This window comes from Sus scrofa, chromosome 13, assembly GCF_000003025.6.
Source record: "Sus scrofa isolate TJ Tabasco breed Duroc chromosome 13, Sscrofa11.1, whole genome shotgun sequence".
Taxonomy (NCBI): domain Eukaryota; kingdom Metazoa; phylum Chordata; class Mammalia; order Artiodactyla; family Suidae; genus Sus; species Sus scrofa.
Genome location: NC_010455.5, coordinates 117,804,404 through 117,827,586, shown reverse-complemented (window position 1 = coordinate 117,827,586; position 23,183 = coordinate 117,804,404). Strand labels below are relative to the sequence as shown.

Here is a 23,183-nt window from a genome sequence, read left to right as displayed (position 1 = left end):
GAGGAGAGAGGACCACAGACGCAGATGCTGGAGTGATGCTGTTGGGAGGTCATGAGCCAAGGAACACGAACAGCTTCCAGGAACTGGAAAAGGCAAGAGACGGCTTCTCTCCTACAGCCTCCCTGCCAGCACCTTGATTTTAGCCCTTGGAGCTCCATTTCCAGACTTCTGACCTAATAAATGTCTTGGAGCCATTTAGTTGTGGTGATTTGTTACGGCAATAATAAGAAACTTAGACGGCCTAGAAACTAAAATCCCCTGACGCAACTAGTGTCCCTGCTGCTTATACCAGTGTTAAAGAAGCCACCAGCAAACAGAGAGCCAGGGAACCACAGAAAGGTCTCAACGGATTCCAATAGTCCACTTGACACCCACAGAGAACGTCTAACAGACAGCAGACTCCCTCTGCCCTGCCTCTCCCTCCTTCACAGAGGTAACATCTTGCCACCATGGATGTCCCACTATTGATGGGGCCCAGGCAGCCTCGGTGCCCAAAGAAACCCTAAAAAGAAATAAAATTAGTCACTGTCTCAAGTTACCTGTTCCACTGATGGGTAAGAACCTGCAAAAGGCAGAATCAGTTTACTTGGCATTTTACAAAAGGAAAAAAAAAAAAGAGCCATAAAGGGACCTCGGATTGTGAGAATAGCTTTTAATTTAAAACAATTGAAGCAATAAATCATCCATCTCTCTTTCCATCACAGGCAAATAGTCTCCCAACACATGTGAGATATTTCAAACAACAACTGTGACTAGTGCAAAATAAACACAAACTCAGGAGCCAACATCAAAACCTTCCAGGCAGGTGGGCGCAGGCCACAGGCTCAGCCCCGCCGAGGCCAGAAGCGGTGAGATTTGCACAGTATTTCAACACACCCAGCTCTGAACAGACAAAACAATACCTGGGGAGGGGAGACTACAAGAGAATGTTGCCCAAAGTGAAACAAATCCACCCAACACCTTCATGTGACTAACGTCCTCAGCACCTGGAAGATGCTTGAAAAATAAATGCAAAGTTGGCAGCTTCTAGGCAAAGCTGAATGAATGGGGTTTGGGCTCCTTTGCTTTTGGTTTTAATTAGGGCCTTATACATATGGGTTCTTATGTAGAAAAATCTGCTTTCTGGAAGGCATTCTGTGCCTCACAGTGCTCCTGACTCCAGTGAAATTACTTGTGTTGCTTCTGTCTGCCTGCACTCTTCACAGAATTACCTTCCATACCTACAGCATCTTGCTGCCTCCCCCACAACACCTGGTCTAGAGAAGCACTGTCCAGTAAAAGTATAAGGCGGGGCTAATTTCAATTTTTTTGGTAGCTACATTTAAAAAAAGATAAAAAAGAATAAGTGAAACTTTAATTAATTCTTACTTGATATATCTAAAAGTATCATTTTAGCATACAGTCTATATAAAATATTGATGCACTATTTTATGTTTCCCTTTTTTGTTTCCATGTTTTAAAGATCTGGTGTGCATTTCCTGTGCACTGCACCTCAGTGTGGACAAGCAGCATTTCCAGAGGTCATTAGCCACACGTGGCCAGGGACAGCTCCACTGAATAGTGCAGATGTGGAAAACTGTAAAATAAAGTCTTGCAGGATGATTTACTAAGCAGGTAACCTCTGTGGCACTGCACAGGCAATCTTATACACCCGCCTAAGGGTACAGAACCTTATCCTATAACCAAGGACTTCTGACCTTAGGTAAAGGATAAAATCACATCTTATCTAATCCTCTCCCCCATCCAGCTCCCAATACGGGCCATCTCCTGACAGATGGTTGGCACGGATGATTTGATTTGGCAACAACGATGCCTCCAAGATGAAAAGACATCCTTTCTGTGTATAAAAATGTACTTGAGGATCATAGCTATAACCAAATAAGAGAATATCCCAGAAAGGTTACAGTGTTTGCTGAAGGTAGGTCTGAGGTTTTGCAGAGTAGGATGGGTTTAAAACAGATTTTTCATTTTTGAGGAGGACGTTAACAAAATGCCTTACCAACTGGGAAGTGGAGAATTTCAAGAGTGGGAGGGGAAAAAAATGGGATAATTACCAAAGAAATTAACTACCCAAGAAAGTGGGACTAGAAGTTGGGGTGGGGACCCTATTATCAAGGCAGGTTCTAAAGTGGGGTGCATGAGCTACAACAGACCAGAAACATCATCTAACCTCTGTGTGATCCCTTAGCATCCTCCATGTCTCACCCTGGTAGTAACCATAGGAAAATAAAAGTAGAATTAAATGTTACGACAGCAAGGAACTTCTGAGCTTCTCAGGTCTGACCCACTCATTGTAAAGAAAAAGACCTAGAAAGGGAAAGTGACACTTGTCACACTGACAAGTGGAATCAGGCTACAAACTCAGGTGCTCTCACTATGAATGGCAGGTAAGGGCTGACCCCATTCAGGGCAAGGGAATAAGCCATGTTGGGAGTAACAGGCTAGAGTTACTCCCTACAGCCCACAGTGAGCACAGGGAATGGCAGGCACATTCTCTTGTAGGTGGGAGAAAACAGCAGGTCATTTCAAAATGGTAAAGCAATGCTGACATAAAATGGCATGAAAACATGAGGCTTCTTAATAGTCCCTTCTGCATACTTTCTCTCCCCGCCCCCCAATCCCAATCCAAACAACTGGATTTCTGACTCATTATGTGGGCATTTAGATCAATTGACAAAACGAAAACGTTGATACACTATATTTTCCAAAGATACATTCATGGGGATTCTACACAAATGGATATCAAAAGATATTTACAGGAAGAAAGTGCTGTCTTTCACACATATACCCACACAGTGAGAATTTCACAATTACACCACCACGCCTCACACAGAAGACTCCTAAAAGGCTGATGATCAGTTGACAAAATACACACATGATTCCAGTTTTCTGTCATAAATAATCTCATCTATATACATGTGAAAAATTAAGCAATATATCCCAGACTTTGATTCCAGGGAAGCCTGCCTTGAATATGTTAGGATATACATATAAATACATTTATAAGCATGAAAGAAAACCAGTATTTGCTCCAGTTTTTCCCAACTCTCAACCTGAAATAAAGAGCGTATATACAAAACTTTGCCTTATAGAAATAGCCCTTTGTTTTGTGAGGCAGGAAGAAAAAAAGGCCGCCATATTCCACTTCTTACGATATGTTTAGGTATCAAAAGGGCTAAAATTTCTTTTTCTACTTAATGAGTTAAATAATGTGTAGCCTGTAAGCTTAGATACTGACTTTGTGCCACTCATTTTGCAAAGATTATAAAATTTATTTTGTTCAAAATACACATGCTATCTTTTTCCCACAATTCAATCCAAAACCCAATCACCCTCCACCCCCAGAAAAGGTCTCCACTTCATAATTGCAGTGAAAAGTCATTTTTGATGTGTGTTTGGAGTCATTACTCTATGACACTCAGCCCTAAGGAGACTGGATATTGATGTGTGTTTGGAGTCATTACTCTATGATACTCAGCCCTAAGGAGGCTGCTTAGTGTGGGGGTTTCTACAGGAGGGGGGACACAGAGTGGGACTGCTTTGGGACGTCCGAGACGATGTGAAAAGGCAACACCAGAGGACAGAGTTGAGAGAGTTACTGCCCCATAAGCTCCCTCCTTCTGCCCTCTCATTTGCTCCCAAACTGAAGGACACCTCAGGAGAGGAGAGAGGATGCATCCTCCACCAGGATGCCACTGGGAGCACCATCACCTGCTCTTCTGGATCCTCAAAGCGCAGGTGGAAAGAGAAGGCAGGGCCATCACATCATCGTGCAGGTAAGTGAGGCACAGGGAGGGTGAGGGACTTGCCCAGCTCTGGGCAGCACCCAGGTCCCGGGCCACAGGCCTCAGAATCCACTTCCCTTGCTCACAGAGCATTATCTCCTGTGAGAAGGGCCCCTGTCCTCACCAGAATCTTGACTGGATCATGACATGTGAGTCATGAACAATTTCTGTATCTCAAAGAATTGTGAGATTCTGTGCTATATTTCACCCAAATGGTTCTACTTTATTTTCCTACAGCTTCTGGAAAGATCTGTTCTACCAGTCCAAGATTAAGCAGGTAGCAGAAGCCTTTTTTATCTGACTGAATAATCTGAAACAGAAACTCTAGAGACCCTAGCATTTGGTACAGAGTGGTAGGAAAATTATAGAGCACTATCGTTCTACATTTTCATCACATCTGAAACACTCATCTAATTCCAATTTGCAACTAAACTACTGAAATACCAAAATGGAAAGGATGGTCTTTCCTAACGATGGTTATGTAAAGTTTCCTTGCATCTGAAACCCTTCAACTGTCCAAGATCACACTGCTGGTCACAGCAGATAAGCAACAAAGGTAAGTCAGGAGGTGATTAGCTAAGAAAGGGCAGAGGTGAGACTCTGGCCCCAGAAAACAGACATGGAAACAAGCAAAGAGCTGGGGGATGAGAAAATTACAGACAAATTTGGGGCACTTAACATGATTCCAGGGAGTTGTCATGTGTTATGGAGAAAAGAGATCAGTAATTTTTCTAACAACACACAGGACTACGCCTTGTCGGGAGGCGGGGGAAGCTGCTGAGAAACAGAATTCATCTACCTTTGGCAAAGAACAATACGGTGCTGCTGTGGGCATCTGCCTTCAAACCGCCAAATGTCACAAACCCATGTGCAGTCTTAACAGCACTCAAAGGGACCACAGCCCTTTTTACGCTTGAAAAACTAAGTGGGGAACTAATTCTTTAAACTGTTCCTGAGTTATAGTTTCTTTAAAATATTTACTTGCCTTTTCCGGCTATGCTTAATATCAACTATTTTAACCCTTAAAAACCAACCGGTCACAGGTTTTCTCGTTGACTATAAAGGTCTCACACTCTCGGTCTCATTCTCACACACATTCACACAATCATATGAATTTTGGTATGATTAAATTAAAAATATCTTTCATCGCAGATGTTCTAACCTACTATTCATGGAGAGGTCAGAAATTACTGTGTGTAATGAAAAAAAAATATGTCACAAATAAAAGCCCAGCCCAGTTGCTGATTTTCGATATGAAACAAAAGTGGGCTTTTTGGGTCTATCCCGGCTGAGGCTACACAACTGGCCCCATTACTTGGTTTCTCTGGAGGCCACTACCACTGACCCCCAAAGCAAAATCGAGGGCTGGTGGCACTTCCTGTTTTGATGTGCCAGTGGCAGACCCCTCACCAGCAACATGAATATTTTTTTTTTCAATCACCCTCTTCTTAAACATTTATAAAAAGAAAAACTATCTACAGGAGTGTATCATCACTAATAGAAATTTCCTCCCAGTTCTATTTCAGAAGGCATCAAATGATGTTCTTTAAATAAACTATAAATACTCCATGTATTCCTTCACGTCTGGCTGTTCCAGCTTACTTTTTTTTTTTTTTTTTTTTTTTTTTTGGCAAATTAAAAAGGCGTATGGCTTCTTCTCGCCAATCTGTACGTCCAGGTTTAGCTTGGTATCCTGCGGTAAAAGTACATGTAGCCCAGGTCTTTAGGGGGCCTTTCTGAGGCACAAACTTTATGGTCATTGTAGATTACCCACCTAAAAAAAAAAGAAAAGAAAAAAAAGACAGAAGTATTTGATGGATTTAGGTCTGTTCCAGGAAACTTAGCAGAAGAAAGTTAGGGCCAATACTTAAAATAATCAAGATGTTTTAAGATAAACCAAACTCAAAGTCTGTTGTAGAAAAAGAAACAATGCTGCTGGGAAATTACAACTGCTTTGTTATTTTCAAGGGCAATCAAAAAGTAGTTCCTAGGGAGTTCCCATTGTGGCTCAGCAGGTAAAGAACCCAAACTAGTGTCTGTGAAGATGTGGATTCGATTCCTGGCCTTGCTCAGTGGGTTATGGATCTGGTGCTGCCACAAGCTGAGGCATAGGCTGCAGATGCAGCTCAGATCCCTAGTTGCTGTGGCATAGGATGGCAGCTGCGGCTCCAGTTCAACCCCTAGCCTGGGAACTTCCACATGCTGCAGGTGTGGACATTAAAAAAAAAAAAAAAAAAGGTAATTCATGAAGGAGTCTCCAAACACTTTAAATCCTTTGAACTCATAATTCCATTTGTAAAATTCCATAGACGGCCTCAGAAACTGAGTCAATGAATTATGTGTTTATTTCAGCCTTAGGTATAAAACTAGCTAAAAATCAGAAGTAAAGAGACATATAGTAAACTATTATAAACTACTAAAATGTCTTCAAAGAATATTTGGTAAAGTGAGCATAATCACAATACCATATGAAATGGGAAAAAAGCAGGTTACAAAGTTGTACATAACGACAGATGAACTTTAAGCTTTTAGAAAAGTTGTAAATACACATATATATTTTTATGTAGTATGTGTGGGTATAGACATACACACCCTCTCGCAATAAAATAAAGTGAAATATATCAAGATACAGACAACAGTTCTCTCTACATTTCCATAGGGCATTTTCTTTGAATGTTTTTGTATTTCACAAATTTCTCATAGTGAAGTTTGCTGCTTTTAAATTGTAATTTAAAAAAGAAATTCTTTTAAGTATTTTGAAAAGAGCTCTCATACTTGGTAATAAAAAGAATTCACTGTAAGTCAAGTTTCCTGTGCTCAAATATTGTATTAATCAAGTGAAGAAGACAAGACTAAACCAAAAAGGAGCACAGTGGATCCTGGGAGGGAACCAGTCACTCTTGCAGTACTAGGTCAGCGTCCTGCTAGGAGAGGCCAAGGTTATGTGCTTCTCCAGCGTCCCTATGGCCCAGGCACAGCCTCGGGCAGGGATGCTAACCCACGGGCCAGGCCGCTCAGAGCACAAGGAAGGGAAGCTGGCGGGGCCTGTGAGGATCTAGCCCAGGAAGAAGATTCTGAAAAGAGGAGCAGCCTTACACCCCACAACTGTCTCATTCCCAGCTGACCACACACCTAAAAGAAGCCAAGGCTGCAACAACAGAGCAAACCCTGGGTGTCAGGGTTGCCAGAGAGAACACAGGGTACCCAGTCCAATTTAAATACCACCTAGGCAACAAATACCTTTTTCATAAAAGAATGCTGCATGCAATAGTTGAGACATATTTATACTAAAAAGCTACTCTTTGTCTGAAATTCAAATGTAACTGGCCATCCTGGTTTTATTGCTTTGTTTCATTTTGTTGGCTAGATCTGGCAATCCTGTGGGAGTTCCAATTAGGGACACACATTCTACTGCAGGACACGTCTTTACCTTGGCAAGTCCCCTTGCTATGATGGGGAAGAGGGGCCTTAATACCAGCTCGGACACAGCTGCTGAGGTCAAGCTATTCAGCCTCCCTGACCCTCAGGGTCTTGATGTGTAAAATGGCTTTTCTCTACAAGACCACTGTGAGAACCAAATGAGATAACATATGAAACACCTGATGGAGTGCCTGGCGCATAATAGGTGCTCAATATAATAGAGATTGCATTTTATTCTCAAAAAGACTTACCTTCCTTCCTTTTTGATGTGGCAAACATAATGGCCACTCATTGTAGATGTTCCCATGTGACTGATGAACGCAAACAATTCATATGCTATGAAAGAGAAAACAACTCAGTTACAAGGCAGCATTTCTAGAAATCAATAGCACTTCTGATAAGTTAAAATCAGTAAGAATGTAGTCCAGCAACCATTTAGACTGAAGAATAAAGCCAATTTACTTACTATGCTGAGTACACATACCCAAAGTGACAACTTCAACCTGCAAATGCATAACAAAGCAGGACATAAACTATCAAAGTACAGCTGACAGGAAGTTCCTATCTGAAAAAGGATTAAAAATCCCACAGCCCAGTCTGCTGGCCAGCTCATGGGTCTAAAAGGGTAGCTCTAGCTCCACCACTTCTAAGCAGCATGAGGGTGAATGTGTTCCATCTTTCTGAGCCTGTTTCTTCACAGAACTGAAAAATCCACCCACTTCACAAGGTTGTATGAGACTTAAATGAGCAATTCAGATGAAAATACCATACAAATGTCAGGAGAGGAGGAAGACAGCAGATAGCTGTTATCATTTATAGAACAGGATAATGCTCAGAATATGCATCTCATGATTTCTGACTTGCTCACGATTATGAACTATATGGGACCAAAATTTTGGCTTCATGCCTTCTGAACAAGGAGATATACAGCTTCTGAGAGCATGAGATGGATGTTTATTCTCCAAAAAGTAACCCCTGCCATCCAACACAGAATGCTGTACCAAAGCCACGGTGAATGAATTTCACCTCATGCTCTGCCCACCAATTCCACAATCACACAACACCTACACAATACAAAGTGGGTTCCACATGGAGTTCCCTGGTGGGTTACTCTGGTGCACGTTCCATCCTTGGCCCAGGAACTTTCACAAGTGAGCCCAAAAAATTAAAAAATAAAGTGGGTTCCGCAGACTAATACCAGTCCAACTTCACAAAATGCTACAGACTAGAATGAGATAGGTACAGAAGCTGAGTGAGCATTTACAAACTTTTACAATAATTTGAGAGTAGTACTCATATCTGTTAGTCTAATAAGGGAAAAAAAACGTACGTGCTTATTCATTTTTCTAGGACTCAATTTTTGTCGTATTTTACAAGTGTGTTGGTTCTGGAAAGACCTTTTCCGTGGGTCCTCCCTTTCCCATCCTTTCTCTCTCTTGCAGTTCACCAAGGCTCATAGGCTTACTCAGCTGGAACAGCCTGTCCTCATCTTACCCTTCAGCATTCCACACACTGTGGACCACCTCCTGCTTCCTCAAACATCTGCCCCCAGGACTTGACTCTTTAGTCGTGCAGATGTCTTACTGGCTCCTCCTCTTCTTCTTGACCAGTTAAACGTTGGTGACCTGGGGCTCTGACCTTAGGCCTCTCTTTTCTCAATCTTCTCATATATACACATACACACACAGTCTCTCTCTCTCTCCCTTTTTCTCCCTCTCTCTCTCCTTCTCCCCATCTTTCCCTCCTTCCCCCTCTGGGTGCTCTCACCTAATTTCATGGTGTTAAATGGAATTAGTTTTTAAATTTCATTTCCAAAATGTTCATTGCTAATGTGTAGAACTACAATTGAATTTTGTATATTGATCTTGTTTTCTGCAATCTTGCTGAACTCATTTATTAGTTCTAATGGTTTTTAAAGTAGATTCCTTAGGATTTTGTATATACAAGACCATATCTTCTGCAAAGAGAAGTAGTTTTACTTCTTCCTTGCTTATCTGGATGCCCGGTATTTTTCTTACTTAGCTGCCACAGCTAAAACCCCTTACACAATGTTAAATACAAGTGGCAAGAGTGGACATCCTTGTCTTGTTCCTGCTCTTAGAGGAAATGCATTCAGTCCTTCATCATTATGCATGACGGGAACTGTGGATCTTTTGGTAGATGCCTTTTATCAAGTTGAGTGTTCTCTCCTCAGCCTTATCCATCTCAGTCAATGGTGATTCCTTCTGCCAGTAACTCAACAAAATCTTGACTCCCCTCTCCCACTCTTTACACACATCCAATCCATCAGCAAATCCTTCAAAAATATATCCGGCATTTTCTTCAAAAGTGGTAATACCACTTCTTACCGTCCACTAGTAACCCCTAATCTGAGTTACCATCATCTCTTGCCTGAATTATTATAATAGCCTCCCCTCCTAACTTGGCTCCCTGCTTCCTCCCTTAGCCCTACCGACCATCTCAGTATGGCTGCCAGCTCACTCTAAGTGGAGGTAAAATCTCACTCTTACAATGACCTATGAGGTCCTCCACCTCCTCTCACTCTCCCCCTCACTCCACTCCAGCTCCTCCAGCCTCCTGGCCACTGTTCATATACCAGCTATTCGTCTCATTGACAGAGAGGGCTTCAAGCCTCGACACCTACTATAACTTCTACCTGAAACTCTTTTTTCAGATGCCACATGACCCACCCCTCATTTCATCCAGGTCTCAGAGAGCCTTCCATATAAACAGCCACTCCTCCCTTCTTCCACCCCACCCTCACCCCAACCTTGCTTTCCTATTGCCCACAGACCTCACAACGACACCCTATCACATACTTATTTGTGCAGTTACTTATAGTCTGCCTCCTTTTATCCCAGGCTAGAATATAGCTCCATAAGGAAAAGAAGTTTGTCTGTTTTGTTCACTGGAATATTCAAGGCACAGCAAACAGGGTGCTTAGCACATAGTAGGCATCGATCCCTCCCTTCACTCCATGTCCTCACTTTTTTTTTTTAACTTTTCACATTGTATACATTTTTATAAATCACCTGTCAAAGTATAAAGTGGGGTATAAATTAGTCAAATAATTATTTCTAAAAGAAATGAATCAGAATAGACTGCCTTCTCCATCATTAATTTTTTGTTGCTATCATATCAACCGACAACGCCCCCCCCCAAAAAAAAAAAAGCATTTGAAACAAACCAGGCAAAAATAGTTGTGAATGACAATCATTTTGCCTGGCACTTAGTGACAAAGGACCCTACCCTTGTCTGCCTTCCCTGCATCCCCTGTCACTAAGTACCCACCTCTACCCTAGTAAGCAAGAGAGAGAGGAGAACCTGAACTTTTTTCATGTGTCTTGACCCTGGATGGGTTTTTGTTGTTGTTGTTTTCTTTTGTTTTCTCTTTTTAGGGCTGCACCCACAGCATATGGAGGCTCCCAGGCTAGGGGTCCAATCAGAGCTGCAGCTGCCTATACCACAGCCACAGCAACGCCAGATCCAAGCCGTGTCTACAATCTACACCTCAGCTCACAGCAACGCCAGATCCTTAACCCACTGAGCAGGGCCAGGGATCGAACCTGGGTCCTCATGGATACTAGTCAGGTTTCTTACCACTGAGCCACAACAGGAACTCTCCTGGGTGGTTTTTAAAAATCTTTTGGAATAATTTTAAATCAAATTCCAAATATCCAATTTGAGAGACATGGTGCTGGTCTCCTACAAGACAGCTGCCCTCTTAGATTTTCCATGAAATGAAGACAGAATGTAATTCTCGAACCAAGGTTCCCCCCCCAAGGAACTGCCCCCCAAACAATGACTTAAATAATTGAACAGAGTATTTAATGATCACTTCCCACCATAACCTAGAGTTATTTCAATGAAACATTGCTCAGACACCAACACAGCCAACGTGTTGACAAAACAGACAGACATAGAGAAAGGAACAAATCCATACACTGCAATACACCCAAACATGTCATTAAGCCCCAACGTCATTTTCCCCCTCCTTGGTTAAAAGCAATTAATTCACGTGTATACTCAGAACCATAAAAATAAAGAAAAAAGATTAGCATAAATCTTAGTCCTATAATTAAAATTAACTGTGTTTATCAATAGAAGCAACCACTCCATGCATTATTCAAGGCCTCCTGCTAGGAGCAAACAGCAAAAGAGAGAATCTCAATTTTGCAAAAATTCAACAGATAAGAAATCTCAATTTATATTAGTTTCCGAAGAGAAAGTAAAGGTGAATAAACCAAACAGGGAAGCCACTGTGGTTCTTCTCCCAGTTTTCAGAGATCTCCCTCCAAACACAGCATCATCACACCCTCAAAAAATATAGTGACCCCTTTTTATGTAGGTGGAAAAGGCATTTCAAAGCAAGGTAAATTGTTTCAAAAATGTTGATTTGCTACAGAGAACCTTTCAAAATAACTGAAAGAACTGGACAAAACTGCCTAAACTGGAGGAGTTCCCACTGTGGCTTAGGTTAAGAACATGACACAGTCTCTGCGAGGATGCAGGTTCGATTCCTGGCCTCACTTAGTGGGTTAAGGATCCAGTGTTGCATGAGTTGTGGCATTGGTTGCAGATGTGGCTCAGATCCAGTGTTGCCATGGCTGTGGTGTAGGCCAGCAGCTGCAGCTCCAATTCAACCCACTAGTCTGGGAGCTTCCATATGCCAAGAGTGCAGCCATAAAAAGGAGGGGGGGACACTTTATGGTTAAAAAATGTTAACTATCAGCTGCGCTTTCAGCAAGTTATAATCTTTTTGCTAGTGGAGGGCTCAAAATATTGCAAGAATTACCAAAATGTGACACAGAAACTAAGTGAGCAAATGCTATTGGAAAAATGGCACCAAGAGTCTTATTGATGCATGGTCCCACAAGCCTTCAATTTGTTTAAAAAAAAAACATTATTTGTGAAGCACAACAAAGCACAGCACAAGAAAATGAGGTCTGCCTTGTGGATGTCGCCTGCTGTTCTGGTTCTGCAACAATCAAGCCATCAGCCATTGCAACAGCTGCCCCCCCCCCCCGAAAGGTCTCTTGGAACAGCAATCTGCTTTTTTTTTTTTTTTTTTTTTTGTCTTTTTGCCATTTCTTGGGCTGCTCCCGCAGCATATGGAAATTCCCAGGCTAGGGGTCGAATCAGAGCTGTAGCCACTGGCCTACACCAGAGCCACAGCAACGCAGGAACCAAGCTGTGTCTGCAACCTACACCACAGCTCATGGCAACGCTGGATCCTTAACCTACTGAGCAAAGCCAGGGATTGAACCCACAACCTCATGGTTCTTAGTCGGATTTGTTAACCACTGTGCCACGATGGGAACTCCCCAGCAATCTGCTTTTGATAGCAGACTGTAATTAAGTAATCCATCGTAACTTCCTGTATTTGCATTTAAAATCTTTTTTTGTCACTTTGGTTCAATCAATAAGTATTGTTTCACTGACCTAGGATCCTATTTGACCAAGTGGGTTTTTTTGTTTTTTGGTCTTTTTCTCTTTTTTAGGGCCACACCTGTGGCACATGGAGGTTCCCAGGCTAGGGGTCCAATCGGAGCTGTGGCTGCCAGCCTATGTCAAAGCCACAGCAACACAACCGAGCCATGTCTGCAACCTACACCACAGCTAACGCCAACACAGGATCCTTGACCCACTGAGCAAGGCCAAGAATCGAACCCACATCCTCTTGTATGCTAGTCAGGTTCGTCAACCACGAGCCATGACGGGAACTCCTTGACCAAGTGTTTTAAAACCTCTTGATATCTTTGACAAATGTCCCAAGTCAAATTCTAAAAGAAGTTCTTTTGACCTCTATCTGATTTGGGGTTGCTTCCAAGGGCCCCTGTAACATCCCAAAGAGACATTAAACTAATTATGTTTATTCAGTATGTTAAATTACATGGGAAACATTGTCAAGTGGTGATAAACCTTAAGTTACATTGTATGAGTAAATATCATTAATATAGATTTTTAGGAATTTCATACAACTTTTGGAATATCTATATTAATGATATTTACTCATACAACTTAAGGTTTATCACCACTTGACAATAAATCTTGTATGTCCTAGTATAATATTATCTGTTATAATTCTACTTATTATCTTAAAATGTTGTATGTCTTAGAAATAACAAAATTTCTTATCAATTGCATTGCAATCATATCTTTAACCATGCCATTGTTAAGTCTTTTGTCATTGGCAGTCTTTCACTCTGATGCTTTTATAAAATGAAGATCTTCAAGAAAATCCATTAAAAGGGCTTTTTGACAAATACAAGTTTCTGATGACTTTTAGATAAATACCACTGAACTGGGTAAGAAATTATAAAACTAATAGAAAACCTGATGGCTTCATCCTGATCAACAGGAATTAACTACATGGACCAGAATGAACTGATAAATATGATTTACAACTTTATGATTTTTCACCTGACATATTAGTGGCTTTTAATCTTTGTTATCCAGAAAACCTTTTCCCTTATGCTAACTATGACCTACAACACGTTGATAAAGTATACCTCCATAAACAAAGATGAAATATTTATCTTCTTCTACCTGATCACTCCAGAATTTGGCTTCTACCTGATCCCACCAGCTGGCTCCCCTGTGGATTTGATGGGGTCTTCGCAATCCAGGTTACAACTAGTTATACTAATCATTGTTTTAGTTTGTTCTGTTATTTCAAACTGTTTTATGTTTTGTGTCTCTCTGCTGTACTACAACCTTATTAGTGTTATTAGCTATATTACTTATATTCTATAAGATTGTTGTCTCTTCCATTATCTGATGTGCAACCGGGCCGCTGACAAAATTAATGGTGGCTGAACATCCAGAGGCAATTGATCACATATATAACTCTATATAGAACAACTGTAGTAGTGCAATTCTAGATATGGGAAGAAGCAATAAAGGGAAACATCTCGTGGATCATAATAAACTACTAAGACAAATGATCCAGAAAATTTTAGGTTATCAGCAGAGCCTAATTCAAAAACTGCACACTGAATAGCCTACCAACAAAATCCTTGTCTGATCTAGGAATGAGAATTCCTAGTGCTGTGGAACAAACTGCTTACAAAATACCTTCCAAACCCTAATCAAATTTCTGACCAAGAGGGGGCACTGTAGACAGGGAATGTTGCCACTCCAGTTCTACAAGGATCAAGCCATCAACCACTCCTTCTGTCCCTAGCACTGCCCCCACCACGGTGTAATCTTAGAGAATTCGGGATGAAGAAAAACGGGAAGCTTTTAGTGCTTTGGATGCTGGCCTTAGATAGATAGTTAAGATGCATAACTAAGAAATAATTGCAATGAGCCCAGACATGTGCATCTTCTCCCATATAGAAAAGTACTAAAATCATTAACTTGAGATGTCTTTTCTTTGTGATTAGCAGTAATTTTTTTGATGTTTGATACATGATTTTTTTTCCAGCAAAAAAACTCCAATATACCTTGGCTCCTTCTTTATGTCTTCAGAGTAGATCCTTAGAGCTATCTGAGAGGCTGTCTTCCAGGCTTATAGTCCTCAGTAAGGTCCCCAGGTAAAAACTTACCTTGAAACTTTTAGGCTGTGGTTTTTTCTTCTATCAACCCCGGTAACTTCAAGAGTTCCTGATCCTGATAGACACTAATTTTATATCTAACTCAGCAATCAAATTACCATTAAATATCCTCACTTTCCAGATGCTTTTGAACCAGTAATAACAACTAACTGCTTCCCTAATTAAGGAGTCAAAGAAAATCTGTAGTATATAGTCATTTCTATGTACCTGACAGTCATCATTTTACCTTTTTTGAAAAGTATAATTCAACAACACATAATGACCAAAAGCAACTCTAGATTCAGGAGTGCAGTTAATTTACAGTTGATAAACCATTATAGCACCTATATCCACTTGAAAAGCAGCAATATCTCATGAGGGCACAACACGTTAGTCAGCCTACAGAGTGCTCAGAACACCAAAACACCAAAAGACTCCTTAAAACTCCGGGAACTCAGGAGCTCCGCAGCCTTCTGGTGAGAAAGCCAAACTGAGTTTTCCAACTGAATCTTCCAAAAGTGAATAACCTGTTTCATTACCCATCTCTAACAACAGAAGGGAAAATCTCATCCCCAAATACCAAGATTTGACTCACAAACATGCTATATCTGCAAACAACCTCTACCCCCCAACAACTTTACTTCCCTCATCCCTGCTCTGAGAAAAGACCTGCATCATGTGTGGTGGGGGCATGGAGGGTGGATTTGGAGCTTTTAGAAAACTACTGAATTCCCAAAAAGAGAAAAAGGAGGATTTGGGTAAATCTATAACAGCTTAAAGCAGCTGATAACATGCATAGATCTTTAAAAGATGTACAAATTGCCTCCCCAACACTAGCCAGCTCAAAATTACCAATCCATCTGGACTTCTTTTTGTTATGCTGCCTAAAATGACAAATATTAAAGACTTTCCTCCAAGCAGAAGAGTTTTTGGTCACCTCCACTTCAGCGTAAATTAGCCGACTCTGCCGAATGGCTTCCTCTTAACTTCCAATCACACTACTGAAAAGAACAAGTACGGACGTGGGACGAGAATGAGAGCCCAGAGGTATTAGTGTGTGTGGCTTTCAATCCGACCACTGAGACTTAGGTTCCCTGGGCAAAACCCCTCCGCTCTCCAGATCCTGTGTGGGCTGCATTCCTGTGGAGCCCTGCATGTACCGAGCCCCACCATCATGTCAATGCAATGTCTCTCTGCTCCCCTGGCTGGAAAATCCTCAGCTGCAGCACAAGATGTCTGAACCGATACAGCCATGTGCCTGAAGGAGCCAGAGCAGGTTCTGAGTAATCACAGTCTAATCACATTTTAATTACATTGGCAATCAGTGAGCTCTTTTAAAAAAAAAAAAAAGTGGATTCTCGTTAAGTGCAACACGGAAACAGAAATGATTTTGCAAATGGCAGAGACCTAGATAGATTAGATTGATGGCTTGATTTCCTACTTCTTAAAATTAAAAAAAAAATTTAAAAATCAACAGAAAGTGTCCTATCTTAAAACAGGTAGGACATGACAATAAAGAGAGTCTTCTGGAAAAGAAAACAGACTCCTGCCTCCATTCCAATTTTAAAAATCTGAAATAAGATGACTCAATAGGGAGCAAAGGAGAAAATGCAGTCTTTAAAATCAGCCAGACCCAGATTCCAAGGCAGTCCTCTCACAAGAAAGTCGGTAACCTTGCCAGTGACGACTTTCCTATCTAAATACTTAGTTGTAAGGAGTGAGGCAAAAGTGGTAGAAGAAACACCTGGCACTTAGCAGACATTCAATAAAAGACAGCTACTATTTCACCGAGTATTGATAGCACTAACCCTTTTAATCAAATTAGGTAACATTTAAAAGTTTCATCTAATGACATTACCTCCTCATTCAAAAAGATGGAAAATGGTTATTTTTAATTAACACATTCCTTAAGGGAAGAATTTGATACAAGTGCTTCTTTAATCTGTGTCTTTGTAACAGTTACTCTTTTTCCAACTCAAACACTTACCTTGTCACTATTTTCAGTATTAACTTGCTGTAGCAGTGACCGCTCTTCTCCTCAAAGAACAACCTAATCTTGCTGTTAAGGTGGTGCTTCTCGAATTAAAGCTGCGTTAGAACCTCCTGGAGAGCCTATTCAACCACAGATCGCTAAGCCCTCCCTCAGAGGTCCTAATTCAGTAGGTCTGGGTGAGGCCCAAAGAGTTGCAGCTCCAACAAGTTCTCAGGTGATGCTGATTCTGCAGGTCTAGACCCACACTAGTGTTCTGAAGGTTGATCCTTCCCTTCTCAACTCACACTTGACAGAGGAGGGTACCTGACAGACGCTCATGTTCCTAGAACCTCTGCTGAGAACCCCAGAACAATATACTTTCTGCTAGATTTTAACCTGGGGAGATACAGAAGTAGAAGACACTCGTAGCCATCTTGTGGCTATGATGGCAAGCCTGTCTGAGACTGGAACCAACCCCTCACCCCACCCCCGCCAGGAAGCAGAGACAAGAGACATACTCAGGTAAAAGGGTTTGAGTCTTGGAGTCAAGGACATGCCCAGAATCAAGTCTTCCTGGGACTTTTCGGCTTTTATGATATAAGACATCCCCCTTTTTGCTTAGAAAAGCTTGGCTCAGCAATCCTGCTACTTAAAAAAGAACCCTGAAAACTGAAGTTGTTGCTTTTACTCGGTCTGTTTTGGCTTCCTATTTTGCTACTAAATAGAAATTACCTTGGGAGTTTCCGTCATGGCTCAGAGGAAACAAACCCGACTGGGACCCACAAGGATGTGTGGGTTTGATCCCTGGTCTCCTTCAGTGGGTTAAGGATCCTGTGTTGCCATGAGCCATGTCATAGGTTGCAGACATGGCTTGGATCCTGCATTGCTGTGGCTGTGGTGTAGGCTGGCAGCTGCAACTCTAATTCGACTTCTAGCCTGGGAACTTCCACATGCTGCAGGTACAGCCCTAAAAAGAAAAAAGGAAAAAAAAAGAAATTACCTGAACTTTTAAATTGTCTTCATTACCCCCAAGTCAAATGTCTGAGTCAATTAACCAACCAAAATAAAGGTAAAAAACAATGTCTTGGGAATGTAAACAACGCACCTACATAGTACACATCTCCTGGGATGGAACCTATGAATTTAATGTAATTCTAATCAAATCCCTCCAGAATGGCCATTTACAAGATCAGGACCTTTCCAAAAATTCAGCAGGAACAACTTAGAAAATATAATGGGAAAAAAATGGTATTTATAAGTAACACAGAAAATTTAACTCTGAGAATTAACCAGAAAGGCACAGGACATTTATAAAGAAAACCATATAGCTTTTCAGGGGCAGGAGAAGAAGGAAATGAAGCAAAAGAAAAGGGTAACATGTTTCTGGCCAGAAAAACTCAGTACTGTAAAGCTACAAGGTATTCCAAAACTTGTGTATATAACACATGATATATTTTAAAGTCTCATACAAATCCATTAAAAGCGATCTAAAAACCTCAGTAAAAGTGGGAGATTGGGCCAAAGGAAATAAGGAAGTGATTAACACAAAAACAAGTCGGCAATGAAGATGTGAAAAGTACTGTTGGGAGGGACAGGGAATAGGAGCACATGGCAGTGCTGTGATTCTGGGGCTAAAGGGATCATCTGTATTAAAATCTCAAAAGTAGGATCCACATTGTCACTGCTATGGCTCCATTTGATCCCTGGCCCAGGAACTTCTGCATGCTGCCACTGTGGCCAAAAAAATAAAATAAAATCTCAAAAACATACAGTTTTGCATCTAAAACCTTCACTTCTACACTAATCCTAAAGAAATATTAAGGACTCAGGAATGTTCATTTTAACATTATTTTTAATAGAGAAAAGAATGGAGGAAGGGGATGAGGGGAGAAATGAAACATAAATGTTGACCAAGTTGAAAGAATTCTAACCAAATTATTACCTGGATAGAGATTGAAAGAGGCATTTGTTGCACTTCTCTGAACTGAATTTATCCTTTAAGAAATGTAGCATTTAAAAATCATTGCCATCACCTTCTGAATGTGCAAAGAACCCCATTATTTAAAACTCTTTCTGGAATCGTCTTTTATTTAAATACTAACTGGTTGGCCTAAAACTAGGTACATATATTATAGTACAACAGAATATTAATATATGTTCACTGACCTAGATTTACATAATGTACACCCACAGGGAAAGAGCAGGCTATAAAATAGCATGTAGAGCATGAAGTAGATAAGCAGTAAGAATACACTGTACAGCACAGGGAAATATAGCCAATATTTTGTAATAACTGTAAATGGAGTATAATCTATAAAAATACCAAATCACTATATTGTACACCTGAAACTAATATAGTATAAACCAACAATAGTTCAATTTTAAAAAAATAGCATGCATAGAATAGAATGCTATATATATACACACACCTTTGGATTCATTTTTACACATTTGCAAAGAAAGGTCTAAAGAATATACACAAAATATATAACAGTGGTTATGACTAGGTAGTAGGATTGTAATTTTTGTTTTCTTCTACTCATACATCCGTATTTTCTCAAGCTGCTAAAATTACTACCTATCCTTTTAATTATAAGAAATAACATAAATGATAATTTTTATAAACAGAAAAAGAGAAAAGTGACTAACATATGAATTCAGGTGCTAATGCAGCCAAGTACAAAAAAAAAATCACCTTTTCCCTTTCCTGTGATGTAAGCAAAAGAACACAACACCACACCGTCAATTCCTCCAGCTGGCGCTGAATGGAGGCAATAAAAAACCTAACCTGTGACCCTCACCACCTGGCACTCATTTAATTCTTCACTTAATCATTCACTTGCTGATCACCTCCCAAGAGCCAGCGCTAGAAAGGCTACTTAAAAAGCACTGGTCCTTCCAGAGTTCCCGATGTGGCACAGCAGAAATGAATCTGACTAGTATCCATGAGGATGCAGGTTTGATCCCTGGCCTTGCTCAATGGGTTAGAGATCTGGTGTTGCCATGAGCTGTGGTTGTAGGTCGCAGACGCAGCTTGGATCCCACATTGTTATGGCTGTGACATAGGCAGGCAGCTGTAGCTCCAATTCAACCCGTAGGCTGGAAACCTCCATATGCTGCAGGTGCAGCCCTAAAAAGCAAGACAACAGCAACAACAAAAACACTGGTTCTTCTATAAAATCAAAGGCAAAATGCATTTGGTGCATTAGGGTGGTTTATGCTTTTTTTCATAATTAACTTTTTTCACCTACTTCTCTAGATCTGGAATATCCTATCTGTGATTTCTCACAGTGCAGCACTGTCTCCATCCCCACCCTCACCCACAAGTGCCTGAACTTTGGGAGAGATGAGTAAGGCCATAGGGTTCGGCCCAGAGTGTCTTCAAATGGGTGCTTGAAAACATCACAGGACATCCTATTCAAGGATATAACTCAAAAAGGAGGACTATCTGCAGGTCACTCTGAGTTCAGTAAGCCCAAGTAGAGGATGTGGCTGTTCCACATCATTAATGACCATCTCTGAGAGAGGCTGGTCCCGCCAAGCTCCATCAGGAGACAGGAATCCCTAATGATCAAACTCTCCCTCCCTCTGAAGCCAAATAACTCAGCAGCTTTACAATGGCCCCATCTTGTGGTTTATTTCTTCAGCAAGAATTCACCATCCCTAAAGAAAAGTCCATTACTGAAAATCAAGGAAGCAGTGAACCGATGGACTTGTAACACACCATAAATCTTGCTCATGAATTATTAACTTGTCCATTACAGCTTTTAATATTTTAGGCAAGCCAGCAATTTCCACCAAGTAATACAAGACCCTTTAGGTGAACATGGAAGTCAGGAGAACTAAGGCTCATCCTTTTCTCACCTAGTCAGGATTAAAACAGTTGCAGTGAAGAAATTCATTTTTTTATTTTTATTTTTTATTTTTTGCTTTTTAGGACCACATCTGCAGCATATGGAAGTTCCCAGGCTAGGGGTCGAATCAGTGCTGCAGCTGCTGGCCTATACCACAGCAATGCAGGATCCAAGCTACAACTGCAACCTGTACCACAGTTCATGGCAACACCAGATCCTTAACCCACTGAGCAAAGCCAGGGATCAAACCCAAGTCTTCATGGATCCTAGTTAGGATCCTTCAGGATCCTACTGCTGAGTCACAAAGGGAACTCCTGAAATTCATATTTTATGTAGAAGTAAGTTTCCTTCCCACTCTCTGTCCCTAGAGCCAGATCACACATACATGTTAGGCCTGGTGAGACCATTAACAACTAGAGCTACAGCTACACAATTCTAGAAACAAACTAGGTTATGGTCCATTAATTAAACCCAATTATTATTTACCTGGTTCTCTCTATGCACTGGACACCACATGCCTTATAAAAGGAAAAAGGCCTCCGGGAGTTCCCATTGTGGCTCAGTGGTAACGAACCCAACTAGTATCCATGAGGACATGGGTTCAATCCCCAACCTCGCTCAGTGGGTTAAGGATCTGGCATTACTGTAAGCTCTAGTATAGGCCGGCAGCTGCAGCTCCGATTCAACCCCCAGCCTGGGAACTTCCACATGCCTCATGTATGGCCTTAAAAAGAAAATAAAGTGAAGCCTCTGTCCCCAGGAGTTCCCAGGCAGCTGGGAGACACAGGTATTTACATAACTAATTTTACTGCAAGATGAATGCCATGCCTCTAATAACAGAAGGACAAACGCTGCATTACAGCGGCTACAGGCACAGGCTCAAAGGCAGGCTGCCTGGTCCAAATCCCTGTTCTATTTTGCACTGGCTAAGTGACTCTGGCAACTTACTTTGCCTTCTTGACCTGTTCCTGAAGCAGCGAGATGATGATAGTATCTACCTCACAGGGTTACTGTGAAGAGTCAACGCGACACAAATGGAAGGAATGTTAATATTGGTATAATGACTACTGGCCTGGAAAGTAAGTGGGGTGGGTGGAAGCCTGATCATGACTAGAACCTGGGAAAATGGTCCAGAGAAATGGAAACTGTGGCCGAGTTTCTGAACAGAGGTGAGGATGTGAGTGTGCAGCAGTGGGAAAGAAGGGCAATTCACTAGGAAGGGCTGGCCTAAACAACGGCCTGGGAGTAGGGAGTAGGGAGAGGGGGTTCAAGGATGGCTGAGTAGGCTGCTGGTGCACCAGGCCTGTGAGCTGTAGGCATGCAGGTGCAGAGAAATCATACTAAGAGATGAGCAGGCTGAGATGTGACTGGAGGAGGTGATGGATGCCAGGCTATGATCCTGCAGGCAGGGACAGCCTGAGAAGCAGGGCATCACGATGATTAAGAACCCAGATTCCAAGTTTAAATATTGGCTCCACCTCTGAAGAGCTGCATGATCCCAGGAAGGTTACCTACTTTTTTTATGCCTCTATTTTCTCACCTGTAAAATGGGTGTGATGAGGATTAAGTGAGTAGCTCTATGTAAAGTGCTTAGAGCCATACTCAGCACAGAATGACACATATGTTTGTCGTCAGAAGGCACAACATGGGCCTCTGGCACCTCTTCCTGCCATCCTGACAGCCCTTCAGAAAATGATCAGGAGGAAGCATGGACAGTGACAGGGTCAAGGGTGTGAGACTGCTTTCAACTCTTCAAAAATACTCCCATGATGGAGTTCCTGGTGGCGCAGTGGGTTAAGGTTCCGGCATTGTCACTGCTATGACTCAGGTTTGAGCCCCAGCCCAGGAACTTCTGCATGCCATTGATGTGGCCATTATATATAGATATATGTTTCATATCTAGCTATATGTATATATAGATATATATTTCATATCTAGCTATATGTATATATAGATATATATTTCATATCTAGCTATATGTATATATAGATATATATTTCATATCTAGCTATATGTATATATAGATATATATTTCATATCTAGCTATATGTATATATAGATATATATTTCATATCTAGCTATATGTATATATAGATATATATTTCATATCTAGCTATATGTATATATAGATATATATTTCATATCTAGCTATATGTATATATAGATATATATTTCATATCTAGCTATATGTATATATAGATATATATTTCATATCTAGCTATATGTATATATAGATATATACCTCACCATGAAAATAAATGTCCCGCCACCCCCACAGCATATGGAAATTCCCAGGCCAGGATCAAATCCAAGCGGGAGCTGTGATCTATGCCACAGCTATCACAATGCAGGATCCTTAACCCACTGCACAGGCTAGGGATCAAACCAGCGCCTCCACAGAAACAAGCCAGATCATTACCCCACCGCACCAGAGTGGGAACTCCATAGACGCTATCTTTTAGACAAAGACATCCATGGTCCATGATGAAATTTCACCTCACAGGACAGACAAGTCAGAGCTGGCACTAAATCAAGGCACACACACTACCAAGTGACATGACTGAGTGTGCCCGAGATGTGCTCAGATCTCCCCGGCCTGTGCACTGACTCCTGA

At 41.3% G+C, this 23,183-nt stretch overlaps 1 protein-coding gene across 2 annotated transcripts in view; it reads right to left on the bottom strand.

The window, feature by feature from the left end:
• USP13 (ubiquitin specific peptidase 13 (isopeptidase T-3)) overlaps positions 636 to 23,183 on the bottom strand; it is a 126,872-nt gene continuing 104,324 nt past the window's right edge. For both annotated transcript variants that reach the window (XM_021071212.1, XM_013982225.2), the window contains exons 20-21: positions 7,457 to 7,541; positions 636 to 5,559 (exon numbers count right to left, since the gene is read on the bottom strand). In XM_021071212.1, coding sequence (XP_020926871.1) covers positions 5,466 to 5,559; positions 7,457 to 7,541 — 179 coding nt within the window. In that variant the 3' untranslated portion in view covers positions 636 to 5,465. The remainder of the gene's footprint in view (positions 5,560 to 7,456; positions 7,542 to 23,183) is intronic.